Raw genomic sequence first — 25,088 nt, forward strand, 5'->3', positions numbered from 1 at the left:
TAAGTATTTCCTGAATTTTAATGAAAAGGAAATTCAAGAACAAGATAGTGAAGTGGGGTCTCTCCTAGCAGGACCTATGTCTGCAATCAAACAGTATTTAATCAGACCAACTCTTCCTATCCACCACCCTACCAGATTCGAACCCCCAGATTTCCTTAACTCAGCCTCACTCTATCACCTACAAAGTCTTCTTGATTCCTCCTTGTGTCTAACTCTACGCTAGTTCAAGCTCATGACCTGGGACTTACACAAACTCTAATAGCCACCCAATTGGTTTCCATGCTTTAGTCTCTCCATCTCTCTTTCCTGCCCTACACAGGCCACCAGAGTAATGTGATTGCTCTTGGCAGCCAGGGCTTTCTTCATCTAAAACCTACAATGGTTCCCCATTTCCTAAAAAACAAAGTCAAAGGCCTTTTGACTGGGCTGTCAAGGCCTTTCCTGATCTAGTCTCGACATATTCAGCCTTATTTCCCTCCATACTCTCCTCCAGCCAAGTTAGTCTCTTCATGATCATCTACAGATGTCAGAGTCATTTCTACCCTGAGTAAGAAGAGGAGGGAAAAGTTCTCCCACATGCATTCCAAAGATATTTGACTCCAAATTTCTAAATATTAACCAACAGGCACTTTTGGGTAAGTGGTAGGGAACTGAGTCACCAAGAGGGTTCCTGGACACATGGCCAGTCTAACAAAAGTAAGAAAAAGAGCCAGGAGTCTGGGTCTCCAGTGGGCTTTCTCCTCTTCTTTTGCCCTTGGGTCATCAGGGAGGAAAGGAAATCTTGGAGCTCCTCTCCATACTGGGCAACTACCTGTGTGACAATCTTGTGAACATCCAGCTGGTCCTGGAGCTCAGATGCCAGGCGGGAGAAACGCTGAGCTCGTGCTCCAGCTTGTCCACTACACACGGCCACACGATAAGCCTGCAACCGTTCCCTCTGACTCTCAGACACTGTCAGAATCTGGCTCAGTTCCTCTGAGCCCCGGGCACATGTCAATTGCTCTAGTAATTTGGGTGCCAATAACAATTCCTGATGAGAGAGAGGGCAGAGTTGGTGGCAGCAGAGATAGCTCCCATGAACTCCTGCTTCCACTCCTGTTTCACAGTCCATTTGTCCCTCACCTCCATCTCTTTGACCAGGGCTTGAGGGCTGGAGGCCTCAGGGTGTTCTAGAGGAGGACCAGCCAGGCCCAGAGCTTGGGACAGGAGGCGGAATACAGCTTGCTTGTTGGCATGGTGGGTAGGCTCCTGTAGGGCATGGGGCACTAGTCCTTCTTCGAGATCTTTCCAGCTATCTGGGAGGCCATCCTGGGAGAGAGGGAGAAGAGGAGAAATCCCAGAACAGAGGGGAATATAAGAGTTCATAGAGTAGCAGCCCTTAGGAAGCAGGTCCCTTTCTATATCCCCAGACTCAATGTATTTTATCCTCTTCCTCTCCCATACCTTTCTCCTATATTCCATGTATCCTTGCCTTTTCCCTGGCTCATAGCAGTTCCTAACTAGATTTGTTTGTTCTTCCCCACTCAAGCTTCACCAGATCTCCTCTCCTCTTACCTGAAGTGATACCTAAACAAATCCACACTGAACTAGATTCAATCACACTTGCTAATACCATCCTGTTCCCCATCCATTCCCACTTCTCAGACCCCATTATCTTATTTTTGGAGTGGGAACCTCACCTCTAGCCGAAACATCTTTTCACCAACCCCTGAGTGGACCCAGGTTTCCTTCCCCTTCTTTGACAACATGCTCTCACTCAGGGTGGGTAATGGACCAAAGAGTAGCCTATAGACCTGCAATGAAAGAAAGGAAGGAAGGAAGGAAGGAAGGAAGGAAGGAAGGAAGGAAGGAAGGAAGGAAGGAAGGAAGGAAGGAAGGAAGGAAGGAAGGAAGGAAGGAAGGAAGGAAGGAAGGAAGGAAGGAAGGAAGGAAGGAAGGAAGGAAAGAAGGAAGGAAAGAAAGAAGGAAGGAAGGAAGGAAGGAAGGAAGGGAAGGAGGGACGGAGGGACGGAGGGAGGGAGGGAGGAAGGAAGGAAGGAAGGAAGGAAGGAAAGAAGGAAGGAAGGAAGGAAGGAAGGAAGGAAGGAAGGAAGGAAGGAAGGAAGGAAGGAAGGAAGGAAGGAAGGAAGGAAGGAAGGAAGGAAGGAAGGAAGGAAGGGAGAGATACAAACATTTGTTAAGCACTATATGCCCGGGTACTGTGCTAAGAAGGGATAGAGACCCAAACTTTGGGGCCAGACACATGAAGCTGTAGACCAGCCTGGGAATACTTCCACATATCCCAAATTCCCTAGACTAGGCTATTCCATGTGGGTTGACTAAGGAGGCTGGGAAAAGTTCTTCCTAAAAATAGACTATATACCTTATTCCCATAACTATATGCCTGTTCCCATATGTTCCTTAAAGGCAAGAACTTCATTTTATGCTTCTTTGCAAATCAGTCTATGCTCTGGGTCAGTAGCTCGGGCCCAATGCCATCCCAACCCCAGTCCCCCACCTCTCCTCACCAACAACCACTCACCTCATGGAGGTTGACCTTGGAACCCAGTAGCATCTCGGTAGTATCATTGGACAGGGACAAATTCTGGGAAAGGAAATGGTAGAACTCCTGCCTGTCCTTGGCTGCTGAACCCAGAGTGAAGTCAGACACTAAACAGAATGGGGAGAAGACAGGACTATTCTATGAGAAGGACCATCCAGGATAGGGGATCTTGAAATGAAGGCATATCCTCAGAACCAGTCCTGGGGAGGGATTCCCACCTCCTAACAGACCTCCAATACTGGAGATGGAAGTATTAAGCAGGGCTCCCGGGCTAGACCAACTCTACATCATTTTATAGCTGAAGAAACTGAAGGCCCTGAGAAAGTAACTTGCCCAAAGTCACACAGGTGACCTTGACAGAGCTGTCAGATTAGGGTCATAGTGCAAGCTTGCTTAAGCTTACATTAGGAAGAACTAGGATTCTTATCTATATTATTTTAGATCTACATTCAATGCTCCTTCCACCACACCACACTTATCTCAGGGTTTCTAAGTACTTACCACAGACTAAAGGGGAAACTGTAGTACCAAGACTGATAAGGGGTAATTCATGTTTCCCTGGGTTGAGGGGTCCAAGAACCCAGAAATCCTACCTCTAATCCCCACACCCACAGGTTCAGAGGCCCACCTGCCCGGCTGTCAAAATGGCTTTCCAAGGTCCCAGGACCACTGCTAAGGGATTCCAGATGACTTCGGACAGATTCCAGCTCTTCTTCGAGACTGGGCCTTGCAGGATCAAACAGGTTACTCTCTTCCACCACTCGATTTAGCTGCTCTAGGAGCTGGGTCACCCTGTGGGAACAGCACCTGACTGGTTAGCACCTGACTGGTTAGCACCTTTTTCTTTATCTGGACGTAGATGATGTAAGATGTGGGGAGGAAAACTGGTATGGGGACATTTCCTGGGCAAAGGCAGTGCCAAGCCAAAGAGAGACCCTGAAAGGCCAATGGAAACAGGTAACTTTGGGGAGCTTGCTTGGGGCAGGGACACACTCTGGTAGTGGTACTCACGTGGAGTTTGAATACTGGAGGAAGCCAAATTCATCCCGCTGGCCATCAGGACAAAGGGACTGCATAACTGGCAGGATGCCCGCAGAGGTAAGGGGCGATGCTGTGTAGTATGCTAGGAAGGGAGGAGAGAGATGAGGAGGACAGGGGAGAAGTGAGAGCTTGTAGAAAAGAGAAAAAAGAAGACAGAAAGAGAGACAGAGCAAAGGAGAGACACCAGGAAAAAGAGCTAGACAAAAGGAAAGAATCAGAGAGAGAAGGGCAGAGAAGAGAGAGAAGAGGAGACAGAGATAGGGACAAAGAGATAGATAGAATGCCTAGCCCAGAGCAGTACAGCAGGTTAAGTTAAAGATTGGGGCCAGGAAGTTGTTTCAGGCACAGCCAGTACAAGTCAGAAGTCAAAGGGTTTGATTTATGGGTCAAAGGGATCCCTTATCTCCCAGTTTAACTCCAGGTCCACCCTCCCCAGGATGTCAGGAAGTCGGGGATGATCTTGTTGCTTTGGCATGGCCAATGTAAAGCATGGGGAGAGGTGCATTCTGGGTCCTTAGGGTACCAGGCAGTAGATATGTCCTAATGGGACACAGTGACTTCTAACTTCTCAGGCTGACTAATTAGCTGAGCAGTGAATGCAGATTATCAATAGAAGCCCATGTCCCCACCCTCTAGCCAAGCCCCAGAGTCCATAGGGAAGTAGAATTGGGGGTAAGAGGGAGGAGGGAAAAGCTGCCTCCCTGTAGCTCTAGGAAGCTGTCTAAAGGACATGTACCAAGGCCCCATCCTTCCCCCAGGATGCTTGCTATGCATCTCCCCCCTCCCCCCAGGTAAATTTTTTATACCTTTATCCACATTCTGGTGGGGGAAAATAAGCTTCAACCCCAATTTATTTTCTCTTTTCTAAAAAATGCAGCTGTTTCAGATAAGGTCCTTGGAAGCCCATGGTCATAGGGAATGAGGGCCCAGGAGGGGGTAATCCCTGATGGAAGTTGGGTTGAGTAGGGAAAGGGGTGAGGAGGCTCAGGTAGGCCCCAGGCCCAAGTCAACTCTTCCTAAGAGTGAACCAACTCTCCAGGGAGGTTTAGTCAGACTGACCCAGAGAAGCATATGGAAATTGGCCCAAGTCCCTTCCCCACTCAAACATAGAAATTGCTACCTTGGCTTCGATAATGTCCAAGGTTACTCCCCTTCCCCTCCCCAATTTAGTGTGGAACTTCTACCTCATTACCTGGCAAGAAGACAAAAGGAACCAGGCTACCTTTGAGGCATATCTGGAGAGTCCCTCGCCTAGCTACTTCTGTAGACAATTTATAACCCCAGCATAAGGGGACGGTCCTTTTGGGGGACTAATGGGAAGAGTTATGGGCATCTCCTAATCCAAGGTCCTGGAACAGTATTTTTTTTTTAATGACTTAAGGTCTTTCCCACAATCCTACAATGCCTTTCCTGGAGCCCCTGCAGCAAACTAAAAGGTCTAATTCAATTTTCTTGTATTCCTACTTCATCTCTTTTTCTGGGGAAAGAACTAGATCTCCTGGACCTGACATATTGCACAGGCCTAGAATTGGGTCTGCATCCCCGAAACCTGACTATTTTGGATCATGGGTAGAACTGTAAATAGCCAAGGAGTTGACAAAGAAATTGTACAAACCAGGGAGAAAAGGTGAGACTGTGCAAGCAGTAGGAGAAGTGCCCAAGCTAAACTGTGGGAAGCAGTGCCTAGTACCCTGACTTCCCAAGAGGGATACCCCAGCCTCTTTTCTCCCCACATAGTCTACCATACCCCCCCCCCAGAGCCCTACAGAGGGGAAAGCAAACAAAAGGGGTGGGAGAGGAGTTAGAAAAGCAGCCAGGAATCTGCCAGCCATTTCCCAGACTACTTTGGGGATTATTGGAAGGGAACAGGACAGAGAGAGGTTGGAACTTACAGACTGGTCATGCAAGGGATTCAGACGGGCACAGAAATGCAGAAGGAAGAAAAGAAGAGAACATGCATGAGAGAATGGAGGTGGGGGAGGGGAGAAGAGAACCAAAAAACACAAAAGAAAATGGTGAATGGGAGGTGAGGAAGCTGAGGCAGGGGCATCTTAGCCCTTGAATGCAAAGCAAATGGTGGTGACTCGAAGACAGCTCCTCCTCTGGCAGGCAGCCTGGCTGGCCATGTCCACTTCATTACCTGGGCCCAGGCTGAGGAGATGCTGAAATACAAGTTCCTGTGTGCACACACATGCACACCGTGCATGCATGGAACAGACATGCAAATACACACATGTGAATAGAAATAATGAAGACACCATCTCTCCCCATCTTCTAGGCCTTCCTAGACCTGCTCCCATCCCAACTATCTTTCCCTCCCCTAACCCTCCCTCCTTTTTCCTGTTCCAAATCCTTCCCCTGGCCTCCTAGGACTCTCTCTCTCCCTCTCTTTCTCTCCAAGTCCCCCCTAGCCCAAGCATATACATCATCTACCCTACTCTGTGAAGTACACGTTCTCCTTCCTATTGATAGGATTAATTGGATTTTGAGCTGGAAGTGAATCTTACAATTCACGCAATCCAACCATCTTATCTTATAAATGAAGAAACCAAGAGTGGTTAAAATCTTACCTAAAGTCACCTAAGTGACTGAACCAGGATTTGAAGCCTGGTCTCCTGGCTCCAAATTCTGTGCTTTTCCCACGATGCTCTCCAGTGCCCTCCCCCCCAACCCCAACCAATGGTTTCTACCATACCTTCTTTCACTGAGATGGTAGGTTTCTTTTGCCGCAGCCCAAGAAGGATGAAGAAGAGGACTAAAGGGATGAAGATCTCAAAGGCCAGCACCCACTGTGGACAGAGAGATAGGGAAAGTGAGAACTACTACCTCCAGAAACCCTTATCTCCACTGCCCCAAGATATAGGATTCAGACAAGAAAGGAAGAGGAATGTCTAGGACAAAACCTCCCCTGAGATTGTTACACCGAGGGCAAGAGTGGATTCGGGATGCAGCTTCAATGTAACCAGGGACAGATATGCTCTAATACTTGAGCACTCTCTCAGCATCCCCATTGCCTGAAAAGATTTTCCTAGTTCCAGATTAGTTGAACAGAGCTAGAGAAGGTGAGGATGTTCCAGTATGAAATAAGGAAAATAGTATGATCTCGAGTCATGGGAAACAGAAAAAGATCTAGGAATTCTGACTGGCAGAACTCAAGCCTAGAATACTACTCTCTGTTACCCCCTTCTCAGGAGATGATCTCACATTGTACTTAACTGAGAAGTCTGAAGCAAACCAGTAAGAAATGAAATCTCCCATCTCTACTCCATTAACTATCCTGACATCTTCACACATTACCTCCATTCTCCCTTTCATCTCAGAAGAAGAGTAGTACTTCTCATTTGCCAAGATTAAGCCCCTTGTCTGTATTTTTATTTTATTTTATTTGGTCAATTTCAAACATTATTCCTTGGTTACAAAAATCATTTTCTATTCTTCCCTCCCCTCCCCCAATCCCTCCCATAGCCGACACGCAATTCCACTGGGTATTACATGTGTCCTTGATCAGAACCCATTTCCATGTTGTTGGTGTTTGCATTAGGATATTCATTTAGAGTCTCTGCTCAATCATATCCCCTCAACCCATGTAATCAAGCAGTTGTTTTTCTTCTGTGTTTCTACTCCCACAGTTTTTCCTCTGAATGTGGTTAACGTTCTTTCTCATATATACCTCCAGATTGTTCATGGTCACTGCATTGCCACTAATGGAGAAGTCCATTACATTCGATTGTACTACAGTGTATCAGTCTCTGTGTACAATGTTCTCCTGGCTCTGCTCCTCTCACTCTGCATCAATTCCTGGAGGTCATTCCAGTTCACGTAGAATTCCTCTAGTTTATTATTCCTTTGAGCACAATAGTATTCCATCACCAGCATATGCCACAATTTGTTCAGCCATTCCCCAATTGAAGGGCATCCCCTCATTTTCCAATTGGTGCCAGCACAAAGAGCATAGCTATGAATATTCTTGTACATGTCTTTTTCCTTATTATCTCTTTGGGGTACAAACCCAGCAGTGCTATGGCTGGATCAAAGGGCAGACAGTCTTTTATTGCCCTTTGGGAATAGTTCCAAGTTGCCCTCCAGAATGGTTGGATCAATTTACAACTCCACCAGCAATGAATTAGTGTTCCCACTTTGCCACATCCCCTCCAGCATTCATTACTTTCCTTTGCTGTCATGTTGGCCAATCTGCTAGGTGTGAAGTGATACCTCAGGGTTGTTTTGATTTGCATCTCTCTGATTATAAGAGATTTAGAACATTTTTTTGTGTGCTTATTAATAGTTTTGATTTCTTTGACTGAAAACTGCCTATTCATGTCCCTTGCCCATTTTTCAATTGGAGAATGGCTTGATTTTTTTGTACAACTGGTTTAACTCTTTATAAATTTGAGTAATTAGACCTTTGTCAGAGGTTTTTGTTATGAAGATTGTTTCCCAATTTGTTTCCTCCCTTCTAATTTTAGTTACATTGGTTTTGTTTGTACAGAAACTTTTTAATTTGATGTAGTCAAAATTATTTATTTTATATTTTGTGACTCTTTCTAAGTCTTGCTTGGTTTTAAAATCTTTCCTTTCTCAAAAGTCTGACATGTATACTATTCTGTGTTCACATAATTTACTTATAGTTTCCTTTATGTTCAAGTCATTTACCCATTCTGAGTTTATCTTGGTGTAGGGTGTGAGATGTTGATCCAAACCTAATCTCTCCCATACTGTCTTCCAATTTTCCCAGAAGTTTTTATCAAATAGTGGATTTAGGTTCCAAAAGCTAGGATCTTTGGGCTTGTCCCTGTCTATAATCTTGATCCATTCCCCTATGATTTCTATTTGGACCCTGTTCTATCCATCAGACCCTGTCTCTGCCTCTCTGCATATCTCCTTCTGTTTCCCCTCCTCTAACTTGATACAAATAAGGCTTCCCCCATAACTGACTCCTAAAAATATTCAGGCCCCTCATTTCATTCTCTGTACTCCCCCTATTATGCTCCCTGTCCCTTACATACTACAGCTCTAGCTAATCCCATTCCCCTTACCCCAAGATATTCTCCAGAGCAGAAGGCTCTTTACCAGCTCTGTGTGAAGATGGGATTAACTCTCCCCTGCCCATTTTTAGATTTTATCACCAGAAGTGAGGAAAGGAAGGGTCTTTAAAAATGCCAAGAACTTCCTGTGCCTTCCTTCCATTTTACGTGGACCAATTACAGCTAAAGCTTTGCTTAGGACTGCCCAGGGGGTAATCAGTGGGTTCTGATTTGTCATCCACTATCACACACATGGGTCACAGACCTCCCCCACTCAAGAGTAAGTGGGGTGTATATGATTCTGGTCATTAAATCTAAAAATGGGCAGGGGTGAGTTAATCCTATCTTCACATCTGGCAGCATTAGCATTAAAAACTATACATTACTCTGATCAATCACTCCAAATAACAAGGCTCCTGGCCAAAATTCTGCCATTCCCACTTTGTAGGGGAACCTTGGGCCCTCTCCAGCTCTCAGGGACTGCATCAGGTGTGTGTGGGGGGGGGGGGGGCGGGGGACGACAGAAGGATGCTTTTAAAGGCTACAGATTCAGCATGGGGACACTGTAGAGATGGGTTACAGAAGTAGCTAATAGGTGCTATAAGCCACCTTGGCGGTGACTCAGGGCACACACTATAGGTATAACTTATAGTAGCTACTGGTGGGCAGTGTTCTGCTATTTAAATAAAAGAATCAGGACCAGCTGAGTAAATCTGATGAACACAGTATAGGAAACAGGCACCATAGGAAGGAAATTCATGGGAATGAGGATTTTGAAAGAATGAAGGAAGTATTGTATCACCACTTGACAAAGGGGATGGATGTTTCCAACCAAGGCCCAAAGCAGTAGTGTTATTTCTCATTCCTGGGACCACACATGTCCACATTCCTTTTGGGAAGCCTTGGGGATCTGCATACCTCCTGGCCAGAGATGCAGCCAGTTTTCTCTGTCAATGCACAAGGCATGTGCTGCCTCTACATCCTGGCAGTGCCAGGAGTCAGTGCTCCCAGCAGACAAAGGTCAGTTCAGCTGCTTCAAGCCCAATGCAACAGGCCTACAAGTGTGCTCACTAGTGGGAGAACTAGGGAAGAGGCCCTACCACCATCCCAGCTGAGCCCAGAGATGTTAGGGAAAAGTGGGTGGCCAGCAATGATCTCAAACCTTAAGAGAAGCTGAAGCGGGACGGATCATCAACAACAGGGCAAAGGGTATTAGCAGTGAAGACCTGTCAGAGACCATATTTGGGGACAACTTGACCTGAAACAACATAAGGATCATTGGGAAACTGAACAAACAAGTTACCTCCTGAAAACAGGCGTCGCTAAGACCAACGGCCACAAACCATAACAATAACCATTCTTCATGTTCCCTCCTGGTACAAACAGTCTTTAATCACCACCACCCCCCTTTTACCTCAAGCATATGTATTCTTGCCTTGCACCTGCAATAAACGGAGCCTTGACACTATCAGACTGACTCTGTCTCTCTATTGCGTGCTTGGTCTCCCCTCTCTCCCCCTATGGTCTTTTTAGGTGGCTGCTTCCCGGACCCCACAGTTGCAATTCTGGCAGGCACGGATAAAGACCTATATCTCAGACTCTAAACCAGGGATGCTATTTTTTTTAATTTTAAAAACAAACATAAATCTAAGTGAATTATCCAAAGTCATACAACTAATGAGAGCTAGAACTAGAAGCCAAAACTAATGATACCTAGGCATTTGCTGACATTAGTGCCTCACATTGCTTTGGGGTAAATAAGATAAGTGTCTAAAAAGCAGTGACTTGGGAAACCAATGATATCTCCAATAATGATTTTTTAAAAAAAAATTGATGTTTGTTTTATTATTCTTTAACATTCATTTTTAAATTTTGAGTTATCTCTCTCTCCTTTCAGTTCCAACCCTACCCTTTGAGAAAGCAAGCAATACGATATCAGTTATACATGTGAAATCAGGCAAAACACATTTCCATGTTAGACATGCTGGGGGTGAGGTGGAAAAAGAAAATAAAAGAAAGCAGAAGAAAGCACTAACTAATCCCCTCCCTTGGCCCCTCAGAAGGGCCCCTCCAACATGGATATGAATTCTTTCCATGACACAGATAGAAAAAGTAAGACTCAAAAATGAGCCTGAAGTTACTCAGTATCCAACAGTACAGGATGCTTCAATCTGTAGTCAGAGTTCATCAGTTCTCTTTCTGAGGTGAACAGCATTTTTCATTATAGAACCAGTGGAATTGTTGTGGATCATTGTATAGTTCAGAGTCTTTCACGGCTGATCATTGTTAAAGTATTGCTGTTTCTGTGTACAATGTTCCCCTGGTTCTGCTCACTTCACTTTGCATCATTTCATATAAGTCTTCTCGGGTTTTTCTGAACACATTATCCTCCTCATTTCTTATAGCACAATAGGATTCCATCACCATCATATACCGTAACTTGTACAGCCATTCCCCAACTGTTGGGCATCCATCCCCTTGATTTCTAATTCTTTGCCAACACAAAAAGAGCTGCTTAAAATATTTTTGTACATATAGATCTTTTTCTCATTTATCTATTTGGGATATAGACCTAGTAGTGGTACTGCTAGGCAAAAGGATATGCACAGTTTTATAGCCCTTTGAAGATAGTTCCAAATTGTTGTCCAGATTGGTTAGACTAGTTTACAACTCCAATAATGCATCATTAATGTCAAGTTTTCCACATCTCCTCCAGCAGCTGTCATTTTTCTTTTCTGTCATGTTAACCAATCTGATGAATATGCGATGATATCTCAGAGTTGTCTGAATTTGCATTTCCCTAATTATTAGTGATTTAGAGCATTTTTTCAAATGATTATTAAGAGCTTTGATTTCTTCTTCTGAAAACTGCCTCTTCATATCCTTTGACCATTTACCAGTTAGAAAATGGCTCTTATTTTTATAAACTTGACTCATTTCTCTATATGTTTGAGAAGTAAAACCTTTATCAGAGAAACTTGCTTTCAACTAATTTTTCCCAGTTTCCTGCTTTCCTTCTAATTTTGATTACAATAATTTTGTTTGGGCAAAACCTTTTAATTTCATGTAATCAGAATTGTCTATTTTACTTCCTGTGTGATCCCTTCTCTTTCTCATTTGGTTATAATGTCAATGTCTTCTCATTTTCTAAATCTTACGAGTAACTTTTTGATGTTCCCCTAATTTCTTTATGATATCACTCTTTATGTCTTACTCATGTACTTATTTTGTTTGACCTTATCTTGTGTGAGATGTAGATCAAAGGTTCTTAACGCCTTTGTGTGGACTCCTTTGGCAGTCTGGTGAGGCCAACAACTCTCTTTTCTGAATGTCTTTTAAAAGCAAAAAATAAAGCATAGGATTGAAAAGGAGACCAACTATACAATTATAAAAATACTGTTAAAAGATACAGTTCTAAAAATATAGTTATAAAAACATTTTTTAAAAATTCATAGACTCCTGGTTAAGAACTCCTATTGTAGACCCCAAGCATTTAAATACTTCATAAAATTATCAAATCTTCATCAAATAATGTCACAGGTGCAAGCCACTTCAGAGACTATCTAGTCCAACTCCCTAATTTTATAGACTGAGGCTCAAAGAGTAGCAACTTAGTCAAGGTCCCATAACTTAGATTATGAGCAGCACAACTGGAAGCAGAATCCATGTCTTCTGACTCTCAACCTAAGGGATCTTTCTACCAAACCTGAATGTTGCTTCTCACATTATCAGTTTTTGATCCCACTCCCTCAATATACTCTAGGAACATGTCAGATTTTAAAAAAAATACATTTTAAGAGGCAGCTAGGTGGCTCAGTGGATAGAGAGGCCTGGAGACAGGGAGTCCTGGGTTCAAATTTGACCTCAGATACTTTTTAGTTATGTTACTCTGGAAAAGTTCCTTAAATTCATTGCCTACTCCTTGCTGCTCTTCTGCCTTAAAACCATTACTTAGTATTGATTTTAAGACAGAAGGTAAGGGCTTAAAAAAAAATAAAAGGATTCATAGCAGACCTTTTAGTGGAAGCAAAGAACTGGAAACAAAGACAATGCCCATCAATTGGAGAATGATAATGGTACAAATGTAATGGATTATTACTGTCCCACAAGAACTGATAAACATGAAGAATTTGAAGCATAGGAAGACTAAAGTAAACTGATGCAGAATGAAGTAAGCAGAACCAGGAAAATACTATAATCAAATGATTATAACAATGTAAATAGAAGAAGGAATGAGAGGACAATCTACTCATATCTGGGACACTGTGTTCGATCTAAGATGCCACATTTTAGGGAAACATTGAAAACCTGTAGCACATTTCAAGGGCAGTCATTGTGGTCCAGGCACTTGAAATCAGGTCACATAAGAAGATTCATAGTGGGGGTAAGCTGGAGGAGGAGGAGGAATGATTAAGGCAGGGCAGCTGTCTTATCCCAACATTCTTCCCCCAAACAACTTTAAATTGTCTCAAATCAAATCCTAGAGTGATAGAGCCAACAAAAAGTAAGGGTGAGACATTCTTCCCAAGACAACATAGGTTGGAAGGAGAAATATGTAACCCAGGAGTGGTGGTATATGACTTGGAAACTACATGAATGATATATTAGTGGTGGAACTAAATGGTGGTGACAGAACAGCAGCTTTGGAAGCTCTCATTCCAGGGTCAAGGAGACCGAGCAACTGGTCAAAAAAGTGATTTCATGGGCCCACTGTGCTAGCACTGGCTGCAGGAACAGACACTATCTGGTCATTCCATTGGTTATACAAGTTCTGGTTCATAGTTCAAGGGCTGAGAGAAGTGCTTTATATTAAGAGGGGCAGTATAATTTCCAGTCCCAAGGGAATGGGGACCCTGAGAAACAATATTGTTTCCAGACCTAAGGAATCAGGGACCTTTGGTAACAGTATTGTTTCTGGTCCCAAGGAAGAAGCCAACCTAAGGAGCAGTACTGATTGCAACCCCAAAAGATCAGGGATCCTTCCTAGGTAAGGACCAGAGTACAGATCAGGAGAAGAATAACCACTCTTCTCCCCAGACAGCACCTTGAAAGCACCAAAAACTTCCAAACCCCCCACTGGCTCTGCAAACAGAGGTGTAAAAAAGCCTGAAGCTTGAGACAGTGTACCTCTACCTCCATGCTGGGAACAGAGCCAAATATTAACATAAAGTTCCAAATCAAGAAGTAGGATGGAAAATGAGCAAACAACAAAAAAAGAACCTGACTGGGAAGATCAAGACACAAACTCAGAAGACAATGAATTCAAAACAGTTATAAGCAAAGTCTCAAAGAAAAGAAATGTGAATCAGACATAATGAGCTCAACAAGAATTCCTGTAAGAGTTAAAAAAAAATTATTTTCCAAATCAAATAAGAGTGGTAGAGAAAAATTAGGTAAAGAAATGAAAGAAAAGGAATTTTAAAAAAATAACAGATTTTAAAAGTCACAAAAAGAAGAAAATAATACCTTAAAAAGAAGGATTGGCCAAATGGAAAAAGAGATACAAGAGCTCACTGAAGAAAATAATTTTTTTAAAATGTGAATCAGGGGGGAAGCTGGGTGGCTCAGTGGACTGAGAGCCAAGCCCAGAGACAGGAGGTCCTGGCTTCAAATCTGGCCTCAGACACTTCTTAGCTGTGTGACTCTGGACAAGTAACTTAACTCCCATTGCCTAGCCCTTACCACTCTTCTGCCTTGGAACCAATACCCAGTATTGATTCTAAGATAGAAGGTAAGGGTTTTTTTTAAAATGCGAATCAGGCAAATGGAAGTTAATGACTCCATGAGAATGAATAAAAAACAAAAAATGAAAAGAATGAAAAAATATAAGAAAATGTGAACAACTGATCTAGAAAACAGATCATGGAGAAATAATTTAAAAAATTTTTGATGACCTGAAAGCCACAATCAAAGAACCCTAGACATCATATTTCAAGAAATTATCAAGGAAAACTGTCCCAAATCCTCAAACCAGAGGGCAAAATGTACCAACAATAAAGGTGAAATTAAAGCAATTATTAGAGTTCTTTTGCCCAGTTTTATGCCAGCAAAACTGACAGTCTATGTAAAATGGATATTTATAAAAAATATAAAATGTTCAGATAATCAGAAGAGGAAATAGAATACACAAACGATCCTATGTTAGAAAAAGAAATTGAATAAGTCATCAATAAGTTCCCTAAAAAAAAATCCCTAGGACTAGATGGAATTTCAAGTGAATTTTACAAAACATTTTAAGGAACTATTGATTTCAATACTTTATAAACTGTTTGAGAAAATAGTTGAAGAAGGAGTCCTACCAAATTCCTTTTATGACAAATTTTTGTTGTTGTTTGGTTGCTTGTTATGACACAAATGGTTTTTTAGGTATGGTTTTCCTATCTAAACCAGGGAGAGCAAAAACAGAGAAAGAAAACTATAGACCAGTTTTCTTATTGACTATTGGGGAAATTAATTTACAGCAACATATCACAAAGATCATACCTTATGACCAGGTGGGATTTATACTAGGAATGCCAAACTGGTCCAATATAAGAAAACTACCAGCAAAACTGACCATATCAATAATTTTTAAAAATCACATTATGATATCAATAGATACAGAAAAAAGCCTTTGAGAAAATAAGAGTACCCATTAAAATCCATTCCATTAAAATCACTAGAAAGCAGAGGAATCCGTGGAAATTTTCTTAAAATGGTGTAGTAGCTATCTAAAACCAAGAGCAAGTATTATCTAAATGGGATAAACTTGAAATCTTCCCAATAATATCAGGATTGAAGCAAGGATGTATATTGTTCCAGAAAGGGTAGCTGGAAATGGTAAGAGAAGAAAAACAACTTGAAGGAATAAAAATAGGCAATGAGAAAACAAAATTATCACTGTCTACAGATGATATGATGGTATACTTAGAAAACTCCAAAGGATCAACTAAAAAATCTAGCTAAAACCATTAACAACTTCAACAAGTGACGGGGGAAAAAATTGACTCACATAAATCATCAGCATTTCTATATACTACCAATAACACCTAGCACCAAAAGATAGAAAGTCCATTCAGAATAACAGCAGAGACAATATAAAATACTTGGGAATCTATCTGTTAAGACAAACTCAGGGATTATATGAACTCAATTACAAAGCACTTTTCAGTAAAGAAAAACAAATCTAAATAATGAGGAAAATATTAATAGCTCATGAATAGCCCAAGCCAATATAATAAAAAGCATAATTCTACCAAAGTTAATTTACTTATTCACTGCCGTTCCAATCAAACTACCAAAAACTATTTTATAGCATTAGAAAAAAATAGTAACAAAATTCTTCTGGAAGAACAAAAGGTCAAGAATGTCAAATATTAAGGAAAGAGATGTAGGAATTCCAGATTAATAAAGATATTACAAAGGGGTAATTATCAAAACAATCTGGTACTGGCTAAGAAATAGAATAGTGGATTAGTGGAAAAGAAAAGGTACACAACACATAGAAATAAATGACTATAGCAGTCTAGTGTTTGATAAAACCAAACCCAAAGATTCAAAGTTTTGGGGTAAGAACTCCACATTTAACAAAAATTTCTGGGAAAACTGGAAAGCAGTTTGGCAGAAACTAGGCATAGAGCAACATTACACACCATTTGCCAAGATTAAGTCAAAATGAATAAATGATTTAGACATAAAGAGCAATATCACAAATAAAATAAGGGAGTATGGAAAATGTAAGATCTATGGATGAGGGGAGAATTCATGACCAAATAAGAGATAGAGAAGACCACATGAAATAAAATAGATAATTTTGATTAAGTGAAATTAAAAAAGGATTTGCACAAACAAAATCAATGCAGCAAAGTTAGAAAGAAAACAGGAATCTAGGGGAAATCGTTTACAGCAAGTTTCTCTGATAAAAGCCTCATTTCTCAAATATATAAACAAATCAGATTTATAAAATTAAAAGCCATTTCCCAAGTGGTCAAAGAAAGATGTGAACCAACAGTTTTTGGAAGAAGAAATCAAAGCTATCAATAGTCAAATGAAAAAATGCTCTAAATCACTAATAATTATAGAAATGAAAATTCAAATAACTCTAAGATACCTATTACACTTATCAGATTGGTTAACATGATGTAAAAAAAATGACAAATACTGAAAATTTGGAAAAACTGTTACACATGCACTGTTGGTGGAATTGACAATTTGGAACTATGTCCAAAAGGCTATAAAATGTGCATATCTTTTGACCCAGCAGTACCATTACTAGGTCTATATCCCAAAGAGATAAAATAAAAGGAAAAAGAACCTATATATACAAAAATATTTATAGCAGCTCTTTTCGTGTTAGCAAAGAATTGGAAATCAAGGAAATGCCCATTAGTTGGGGAATGGCTGAAAAAGTTGTGGTATATGATCATGAAAGAATACTATTGTACTATTAGAAATGATGAGCAGAACGGTTTCAGAAAAACCTGGGAAGACATATGAATTCATGCAAAGTGAAGTGAGCAGAACCAGAATATCATATAGAGTAACAACAATATTGTATGAAGATCAACTGTGAATGACTTTACTATTCTCCACAACACAATGATCCAAGACAATCCCAAAGGACTCATGATAAAAAAAAAATGCTAGCCACCTCCAGAAAAAGAAAAGATGAACACTAAATGTAGATCTTAACACACTTTAAAAAAAAACATTCTTTATTTTTATTGTTTTACTTTGTATTTTCTTTTGCAACATGGCTAATATAGAAATAAATATGTTTTGCATGACTTCACATATAATTGATAACAAATTGCTTCCCTTCCCAAGAAGGGTGGTGGGGAAGAAGGAAGAAAATTTGGAACTCAAAAGTTTTTCTATAATATTAAATTCTATAATTCTATAATATTTATTCTATATTATTTAATTTTCCCCATTATATGTAAAAACAATGTTTAACATTCATTTTAAAAAATTTTGAGTTCTAAATTCTCTCCTCTCCTCATTCCCCCCTCCCTGGGATAATAAACAATTTGAGATAGCTTATCCCTGTATAATCATGCAAAACATATATTTTTAGTCATGTATTAGGAAAAGACATATATATACATAAACACAAGGAAAATAAAAGAGAAAAGTAGTATGCTTCTATTTGCATTTAGACTCCAATAGCTCTATCTCTAGAGGAGGATAGAATTTTTCTTCCTGAGTCCTTTGAGATTGTCTTGGATCATTATATTGCTTAAATAACTAAGTCATTAACAGTTGGTCATGGTAAAATATTGCTGCTTTTTCTGCTCTCTACACTTTGCATGAGAACTCGGAATTTTTTTTCATGTAATTGGGAAATACTTAAAGAAAGAGAAATAATTTTTTTTTTAAGTGGGATCATTCCTTGTCAGGGATCCTGGATTCTATAGCTAAGCTTTGAGGTCCCTACTAACTTTGAAATTTTGTTATTCTCAGATTCTACAGGAACAAGTCACAGAGTTTGTGTTTTACTCTGACCCTCTTACTCATCTTTCTTTTTTTTTTAATTTTACCAATTCATTCCTTCCATCCCACCTCCCCCTTGATTACATGTAGGAACAATTTGTTAGCAATTTCTTTCTGATCTTTTGCAATCCAAATTCTCTCTTTCCCTCCCTCCCTATAATCCTCCCTACTTAGTCAGCAAACAATCTGATAAAGATTATTCCAGGGTTGTCATTACGTATTACGCATATTGTGAAAGAATATGTATCACACATTTAAGAAAAAGCTCATAATGTAATTAAGGCAAGAAGTGGCATGTTCAATCTGCATTCACACTCTGACAGTTCCTTTTATGGCTGTGGATGACACTTTTCATCATGAGTACCCTTGCAGTGGTCTTGGGTCCTTGCATTGCTGATAAGAGTTTAGTCCTTCACAGTCAATCATTGTATAACATCTCTGTTACTATATATAATGTTCTCCTGGTTCTGCTCACTTCATTTTGCATCAGTTCATAAAAGTCTTTCCAGGGTTTTCTGAAGTCAATCTTTTTGTTGTTTCTTATGGCACAATAGTATTCCATTACAACCATATACCACAACTTGCTCAGCCATTCCCCAATTGATAGATATATCCCTTCAGTGTCCAATATTTTTGCTACCACACAAAGAGTCGTCATAAATATTTCTGTACACATAGGTCCTTTTCCCTTCTCTATGATCGCTTTGGGATATAGACCCAGTAATGGTATTGCTGTCACTCAGCTCTTTCAGCAGACTTTGTACTTACCCCTTCCTCCTCCATTTGGAATGAACAGTTGGTTCTCTCTGTCCATTCTCCCTCTCCCCTCCACGCTCAAGCCCCTGCAGATATCCTACTGCTTTTACCTGGTCTCTGATGAAATTCAGTCTATTTCTTTGAGGTCGTTTATTTCTCTCTTTTATCAAGGTCATTTTGAAATCTACCCCAATATTTCCAGGAGCACCTTCTGCAAACTTAATGAACAGACTCCATTCTGGCTTCCAGGTCAATGATGAAGAGATTGGGTGACACGGGCCCTGGAGACACCACTCTGGGTAAAGTGCCTCTACAAAGCATTCTTTAAACTTCCCAGCTGATGTGACTCCTGCCTCCCTTACAGGGAAGGGATGTGTTCCCAACCCAAGAAAGCGAAGACCCCAAACCAGCTGGACTCCTCTGGCTTACTGAAGAGGGGACTCATTTGTTAATACCATAAAATAAACATCAAGCATATACTATACGCATGCTAAATGCTAGAAGAGATATTTAAATGCCCCCACAGAACTTTTATAGGGGGATAAGATAGCAACCCATACAACTATCATATCCATTATTATATAAATACATGAGAGAGATTAAACAAGGACCTATGTCAGTTCTGAAGGTTGTTTCAGACCAGGGGAAATGAGACCAAAGAAGGCTTCTTTGAGGGAGTATTTAATTCGAATTCTTTTGGATAAGTTAGGCATTGTACAGGTGCAAAGAATGAAAGGTGAATATTCCAGCCACTGGAAGTAGCTGTTCCAGTATAGGTTGGAATAAATGATCCTTTAGGTCCCTTCCAACTCTTAGATTATGTGATTAGCACAAACAAAGACAGAGGCAAAAGGAAGGACACAGTGCATATTCTTGGCAGAGTACTTCAGTTTGGCTCAAGCACAAGAGTGCAAGGGGGAAAGTAATATGAGATAAGGTTAGATAGGGTGGTCTGTGGAAAGACAGGCACAGTAATACGCTGTTAATAAAACGAACTACAAATTGGCTCGACCATTCTGAAAAGCAATTTGAATTATGTTTTTAAAATGACCAAAATGTCCATACTCTTTGACCCACAGATTCCACTGCTATGCATATATCCCCAGGAGGCCAGAGGCAGAAAAAAAATCCCATATAATCCAAAATATTCATAACAGCACTTTTTGCAATAGCAAAGAACTAGAAAGAAAATAAATGTCCATTGATTGGGGATAACAAATTGTGGTATAAGAATGTAACGGGAGCATTAGAAGACAGACAGACCGATAGATATATAAAAAGAAGACAGAAGGGTGGATTTTAGAGTGAAGTAAGTAGAACCAGGAAAACAATATACACAATAACAAAAACACAAATAGAAAGAACCAAAAAAAAATTTAAGGCAACTGAATGCTGTATTATTATAATGATTGAGGTTAAAGAGATAAGACAATAAACCTCCCTCTCATCATTACAGAGGGAAGGGATTATGGGTATATCAAACTGCCATTTTTTTCCTACTTTGTTACAAAGATTGCCTTCCCTGGATACCAAAGGAAAAAAGATAAAATAGGAAATTAAAATTTATAAAAACAAAAAGTCAATCAAAATGTAAAATCAAATCAAATACGATCAAAATCTAGTGAACTTACAAAAAAGGAAAAGAATGATTCATTGGAAGGATTCAGAGAAGCATAGGATGACATATATGCAAAACGAAATAAGCAAAATCAGGAAAACAATAAACACAAAAGATTAAAACAATGTGAATGGAAACAACAACAATAAAATAATGGCCAAGTTTGGCCCTAAAGAAAAGATGAAAGAATGTACCTCCTTCCCTTCTTTCTAGAAGTAGGGGAGGATGAATATGGAATTTTTTTTAACCCTTATCTTCTATCTTAGAATTGACACCAAGTGTTGGTTCCAAGGCAAAAAAGCAGGAAGGGCTAGGCAATTGGGGGTTAAGGGACTTTATTAAGATTATGCAACTAGAAAGTGTTTGAGACCAGATTTGGACCCAGGACCTCCCATCTCTGAGTCTGGCTCTCTATCCAATGAGCCATCTTGTTGCCTCTAATGGGTATGGAATTTTGCATATACTAGCAGACTGTTGGACTCCATTAATGTTACTTTTGCTGAACTATTGTTTAAAATCTTCATTCTATGTTATGAGGAATGGCTCATTGGGTAGGGGAAGGATGATAGTTATATTTGGAAATTATGTAAAAATTAAATATATCCTTCAAAATTTTTTCAGGGAACTGGAGCATGGAATCACATTGTTGGGGGCCTTGAAAGTCAGGCTAAGGAGCCAGTACTTCCTTGGGTGGGCATTAGAGAGGCACAGAACATTTCTGAGCAAAGAAGTGGAATGACCAGATAAAACTTTTTAAAAATCCATCCCTACCCCAATCCTTTCTTTATATAGTCTCGGTCATGAAGAAAGGAAATTCCATGGTTTTAGTCCTTATCGTGTCTACATTCTGTTCAATAAGTAGCTATTCACTACTTACCAAATCTCATATATCTTACACTGCTTCATGTCAAAGTCCAGCCAAACTGAACTACTTCCAACTCTAAATCTAAGATCCTGTGACGTCTGACATTTCCAGATACTAACCTACCTCCCTGCCTTTGCTCTTGCTGTCCTGGATACCCTCAGTGACCTCTCCCTATCTCAATAGGTTGAAATTCTTTGAAATATTTTCCTTCTTTTGAGGCACAGATCAAATGCCACCTCCTCTAAGAAGTTCCCTTTGAACCACCCCTAACTGGCTGTACTCTTCCCCTTCTCAGATCTGTCATAAAACTTGGTCCATAAAGTTCTGATGCATTTCTAATGTCTCCTATTATAGTTATTTGTCTCCTCATCCTATCGAGCCTGCTAGATTATAAACCATTTGAGGGCTTTGATAGTATCTTAGAAAACAAAATTCTAACTTCTTAGATTGGTATTTGGGCCCCTTAACAATCTGGCTCCAACCTATCTTTCTGGCATTATTTCAGATCATTCCCTTTTATATACTGCAACACTAGTTATTTCCCAAATCCAAAAAACATCCCACTTATGTGAATTTGCACAGGCTATCCCCCCATGCTTGGAATGTACACCTTCTTTCTTTCTCACTTCTCAGAATTCTTCTCTTCTGTCAAGGCTCAGAAGGCAGGCCAGGTGCCATCTCCTCCATATACCCTTTCCTAATCCCCACAGCTAAACTTACTTTCTCTTATCTCAAATATTTCTAGAAAAGATTGTTTGGTGAGGGGTGCAGCTAGGTGGCTCAGTGATTCAAATCTGGGCTCAAACATTTCCTAGCTGTGTGACCCTGGGCAAGTCACCTAACCCCTATTGCCTAGCCCTTACCCTCGCTTCTGCCCTGGAACCAATACATAGTATTGATTCTAAGATGGAAAGTAAGAATTTAAAATTTCTTTCTAATAAAAAGGAAATAAAATATTGGTTGAATCTACCTTTTATCCATCACTCCCATCTTTGAGAGCAAGGACTATTTTTTCTTTTCTTTCCTTTCTTCTTTTCCTCTTCCTTCCTTTCTCCCCAAGTCCCTAGCACAATACCTTGTACATAATAAGTGATAGAAATTTGCTGAGCTTGGTTATTTACCTTGATGGATTCTGCTCATAGCTAACATCAATAATGCTTATTGAATGAATGAATATATATGGATTTTTTTCTTTCCTTTTAAACTGCAAGCTTCAATCATGTTCACTGAATGAATGAATGAATGAACAAATGTATATATGGATTTCCTCCTAGACTGTATCAATAATGTTTACTGAATTACTGAGGGAATGAATGTAGATAGCTCTTATTTTCTCTATTAGATTGTAAGCTCTCTGGGGACAAGGACCAGCTCTGCTTTGATCCTTTTCATTGTCTCCATTCTGCTTGACCCAGCACCCAAGGGGGCTAGTGAATACTTGTTAAGCAATCACATTTTTCTGTCTCCTAATAAAAGTCCTGATTTTCTTCTGGCGATGGGTTTTGCCCACCACAAGGATTAAGAAACAGTAACTTTGGAGAGTTTCTAAGCTGTGCTCCTTTGTTTCAGAAAGTCCACTCTACCCGGCATCTATTCCAAGCAGATCAACGGCAGAAAGAAAGACCTCTTGTGTACCCAAATATTGGTCTGGAAGCAAAAATTTGGAAACTCAGTGGGTCCCTATCATTAGGAGACGGCTGAACAAAAGGCACGTGAACATAATGTAATATGACTGCTACAAGAAAAATGACAAATATGAGAAATTCAGAGGAGCATGGGAAGATTTATATACAGTGAAGTAATCAGGCGTAGGAGAACAATATTCACAATGTTTAGCAAAATTGTAACGACTTATCTTGATTCCAGAGAAGAAAAAAATGACATGCATCTCTTTTCTTGTGGCACAGAGGTAGGGAACTATAGATGTAGAGTGTTATATACACTGTCAGATCCAGGCTGTCTGTCTGTCTGTCTCTCTCCTTTTTTAAAAAACCTTATTTTCTATCCTAGTAACAGAAGGTCAAAGGCTTGATAAATGAGGTTAAATGACTTACCCAGGGTCACATAGCTAGGAAGTGTCTGAAGCCGAATTTGAACTGAGGTGCTCCTGACTCCAGATCTGGCACTCGATGCACTGTGCCACCTAGCTGATCCTACCATTTTCTCTTTGTGACAAGTGAAGAGTAAGTAAAGAGGGCGGTGTTTCAAAAAATTAATGCAGGGGGCAGCTGGGTGGCTCAGTGAATGGAGAGCCTGGCCTAGAGATGGGAGGTCCTGGATTCAAATCAGACCTCAGACACTTCCCAGCTGTGTGACCCTGGGCAAGTCATTTAACCCCCCATTGCCTAGCTCTTACCACTCTTCTGCTATGGAACCAATATACAGTATTGATTATAAGATGGAAGGTAAGGATTAAAAAAATTAATGCAATATAAAAGCAAAAGAGATAAAAAATATATTTAAAACAACAACAATGGTTCCACATGAACATTACAAAGGCAAGGGTCAACTGTGTGTGCCCTACTCCATTTCATCTCCCCAGCAGGGCTGCCCCATCCTGAATTATGCATACAGTAGGCTCAGTGAATGCCACACGAGTGGTACACAGGGCACACCCAGTGGGTAGGCAGAGTGCCCAGGAAAAGGCATACTGTTCTGATTCTATCTTGAGGTTTTGGATGACAACAGTGCCTAGGGCATCATCTACCTGAGGCCTGGACATCAAAGTGCCCCTTTCGATGACCCTCACTCTAAAACTAAGTGCTATGAAAAAGCAGAATGCCCCCAGGCTGGCTGGCTGGGAGTCAGTCAGAGGATTCAAACAAGGTTACTCTATGGCTCAGCTTCCCTATCTTGAAGCAGGCAGCGGATAGGTAGGTGGCTCCGTGCATTGAGACGAAAGGTCCTGAGTTCAAATCTGGCCTCAGACCCTTCCTAGTTATGTGAGCCTGGGCAAGTCCCTTAACCCCCACTGCCTAGCTCTTATGGCTCTTCTGCTTTGGAACCAGTAGCCAGTATTGATTCTAAGACCCAAGGTAAGGGTTCTAAAAAAATCCTGCCTCCCTCTCTGTGGTGCCTTTCCTTGGATCTCAGGTATGAGAAGGGGCTGCATTTCTACAGCACTCAATTCCACGGCTAAAATATCCCTGCCTCGGCTCTAAAGGAGCCAGCTCCCCACAACCCATCCAACTCGTTGCTCCTTCAGAAGTCGGAATAAATTCCCAACGTTCACGATTTCCATGTCTGAGCCTACCCTTGGGTTCCAGCCTCCTTCTGACCTTCCAACTCCCTCTACCGGTCCCCTTCTCCCAGCATGGTCGCCATCACTGCTGGCGGGCTGAGTCCTAACTCGGGTCCTAGCGGGACCTCAGAGGCTGCGCCCTCACTTTGGCCAGAGGCCATTCTGTGATCACAGGAGAACCATCCCGGCCACCGAGCCTAGCCCCAGAGGAGGGAGCCGCTGTCTCAGTCCATGCCGCCCGAATGCCTAGGTGATCTACAAGAAGAAAGCCGTGGGGCCCCAGTCATCCTTTTTACTGCCGAAGCCTGGTCGTGCTTGACTTCCCCCTTCCACGCCTGCCATCTGCCCCCTCCCCTTATCCCTGCCAGCTTTGATTTCTGTCTCACCCACCCGTCAGCCCAGCCGCTCCCCTCCCCCAGCCTCCTGCCCCACGCCTGTTTACTGGCCTCTGACAATGGAGCTTTGTGGCCGGAGCCTCGCCCCCACACAGGCCCTGCCACCCCCCCTCCGAAAAGCCAAGCCGCGGCCCA

At 41.1% G+C, this 25,088-nt stretch overlaps 1 protein-coding gene across 1 annotated transcript in view; it reads right to left on the bottom strand.

The window, feature by feature from the left end:
• The window catches only part of ABCA2 (ATP binding cassette subfamily A member 2), a 76,346-nt gene that overhangs the window by 40,609 nt on the left and 10,649 nt on the right, over positions 1–25,088 (bottom strand). The window contains exons 2-8 of the mRNA XM_001366907.3: positions 6,279–6,372; positions 3,554–3,665; positions 3,171–3,334; positions 2,522–2,649; positions 1,680–1,793; positions 1,123–1,308; positions 812–1,030 (exon numbers count right to left, since the gene is read on the bottom strand). Of these exons, the coding sequence (XP_001366944.3) occupies positions 812–1,030; positions 1,123–1,308; positions 1,680–1,793; positions 2,522–2,649; positions 3,171–3,334; positions 3,554–3,665; positions 6,279–6,372 (1,017 nt within the window). The remainder of the gene's footprint in view (positions 1–811; positions 1,031–1,122; positions 1,309–1,679; positions 1,794–2,521; positions 2,650–3,170; positions 3,335–3,553; positions 3,666–6,278; positions 6,373–25,088) is intronic.

This window comes from Monodelphis domestica, chromosome 1 (genome assembly GCF_027887165.1).
Source record: "Monodelphis domestica isolate mMonDom1 chromosome 1, mMonDom1.pri, whole genome shotgun sequence".
Taxonomy (NCBI): domain Eukaryota; kingdom Metazoa; phylum Chordata; class Mammalia; order Didelphimorphia; family Didelphidae; genus Monodelphis; species Monodelphis domestica.